The 2,308-nt window shown below is 43.0% G+C and overlaps 1 protein-coding gene across 1 annotated transcript in view; it reads right to left on the reverse strand.

Moving 5' to 3' along the window:
* Positions 1-1,401: 1,401 nt before the first annotated feature.
* Positions 1,402-2,308, reverse strand: part of LOC135096146 (vesicular inhibitory amino acid transporter-like) — a 6,244-nt gene continuing 5,337 nt past the window's right edge. Inside the window, exon 3 of the mRNA XM_063997450.1 lies at positions 1,402-2,308. This exon is cut by the window's right edge and continues 850 nt beyond it. Coding sequence (XP_063853520.1) covers positions 2,208-2,308 — 101 coding nt within the window. The 3' untranslated portion in view covers positions 1,402-2,207.

The following is a 2,308-nucleotide window of genomic DNA, read 5'->3' on the forward strand; positions in this document are numbered from 1 at the left end:
TATTTTAGGTTAGGTTAGGTTAAGTTAGGTTAGGTTAGGTTAGGTTAGGTTAGGTTAGGTTAAGTTAGGTTAGGTTAGGTTAGATTAGGTTAGGTTAGGTTAAGTTAGGTTAGATTAGGTTAGGTTAAGTTAGGTTAAGTTAAGTTAGGTTAGGTTAGGTTAGGTTAGGTTAAGTTAGGTTAGGTTAGGTTAGGTTAAGTTAGGTTAGGTTAGGTTAGGTTAGGTTAGGTTAGGTTAGGTTAGGTTAGGTTAGGTTAGGTTAGGTTAGGTAGACAGACAGATAGGTAAGTAGACAAGTAGATTGTTAATTAGTTAAATGAACAGATTGAATGGAGTGACAGTTAGGTTAGGTTAGTAAAAGTGAATGAGATAGATAGAAAGATAGATAAGGAAATAGATAAACAGCTAGATAGATAGACAGATCAAGGTAGGCAAGATTGCTTAGTAAAGAGAGATAGACAGATAGAGAGACTGATCGTTAGAAAACACCATAGAATCAGAATAAATGAACAAAATCCTTTACAAACCACCACAGAATCGAGACGAACAAACCGAACCCTTTATAAAACAAACCGAACCCTTTATAAAACAAACCGAACCCTTTATAAAACAAACCGAACCCTTTATAAAACAAACCGAACCCTTTATAAAACAAACCGAACCCTTTATAAAACCGAACCCTTTATAAAACACCAAAAAGAATCGAGGGGGTGGACTCGAACCCTGTACAACACACACAAGGAGGACCGGATCACCTTGCCATCACCTTTTGTGGGATCAAGATGGGGCACATGACTGGAAGACTCGTTTCACTTTGTTCCCTGACACATCTACAAACTGTACCGGCGCAGGCTGCACTAACCACGACGCTTCTGTGCTGTCAAGGGTCATGTCGCCTCTAAGTCCTTTAATAACAGCCACTACTGCTGTTAGGGCGTGGGGGAGGGGGGTGGCTGAGGGGGTGAGGGACGTTAAGTTGTAGTGAGGTTGTGTGTGGGGGTCACTGGTAATAATTGGTGATTTGTTTGTTTGTGAATGACTGACAAATTTTTTAGTTTATTTATTTATTTATTTTTTTTCTTGTAGGGAAGTTCAGTTTTTTTTTTTAAGGAGTATTTTGACTTCGAATTTGAAAAGATTAGAATATTTTTGGACTATTTTGATTTTTTTTTTTTTTTTTTTTCCCGAGGGCAATCTTAAAATTTTAGGACGTCATTTTTTACGGTTAACTCACAACATTTCTGAATTATTATTTTTGGGGGGATTTTTTTTCTTGTGATTTTTGGAGGAATTCATGTGTGTGTGTGTGTGTGTGTGTGTGTGTGTATGTGTGTGTGTGTGTGTGTGTGTGTGTGTGTCACCATCACCCCCCACACCGCACTACCGCCCCCTACACACATTTGTCATGTCTACAAGTTAACCACTACAACTGTATGTACTAGTGAAGCCGCGCGCATGCACACACGCACGCACACGCCCCACATCCAGAAACCGACAGGAACACGCACAGACACACACACGCACACATGCACACGCACATGAGGCTCTTGTGTGCACATGTGACTGTTTTCCAATGTAACAATAACAGAACACACACACACACACACACACACACACACACACACACACACACACACACACACAGGAATCAGTAATCCCTAACACACACACACACACACACACACACACACACACACACACACACAAACAAGCAAACACACACACTTAACGTACACAAGTCAGAAAAAACGTACACACACGTACAGACACATACACATACACACCTGCCGTCACCTCATATTAACTACAGGTGACGGGCTAGGTAACATCTACAATAATCACTAGTAAATGGAAGACTTGTTTGCTTCTTGTAGGCTGTGGGGGGGGCGGGGAGACACACGCCTACCCCTGGAAGACTTGGTTTACGGGGGAAGGGGGGGCTGTGGGGCTCTTGAACCTAACGCCCCCCCTATTTGGAAGACTTTTTGGGAGTTTTTGGGGAGGTCAGAGCCATGTAGGCCTATCTGACACCCCCTGGAAGACTTTTTGGGACCACGAAGGCCTCCTGAATATCCACTGGGGTTTTTATGAGTGCCCCTAGGGAACATAAATTACACGAGGTTCAAATCAGCACCCTTGGGGGACTCCTGGGGCTGTCTTATTGCTCTCAGGTTAGGGGTAAGGGGCTCCTCAGGGCTGGGTGGACTTTAGAATGGCAGGCCGATCTTGAAGGCCTGGACGAGGGAGTAGAAGGAAGTGGTGATTCCGATGATCCCAAACAGGAACCCTAAGAAAATGACAAAGTAGT

This window comes from Scylla paramamosain, unplaced genomic scaffold (genome assembly GCF_035594125.1).
Source record: "Scylla paramamosain isolate STU-SP2022 unplaced genomic scaffold, ASM3559412v1 Contig2, whole genome shotgun sequence".
In the NCBI taxonomy this organism is placed as follows: domain Eukaryota; kingdom Metazoa; phylum Arthropoda; class Malacostraca; order Decapoda; family Portunidae; genus Scylla; species Scylla paramamosain.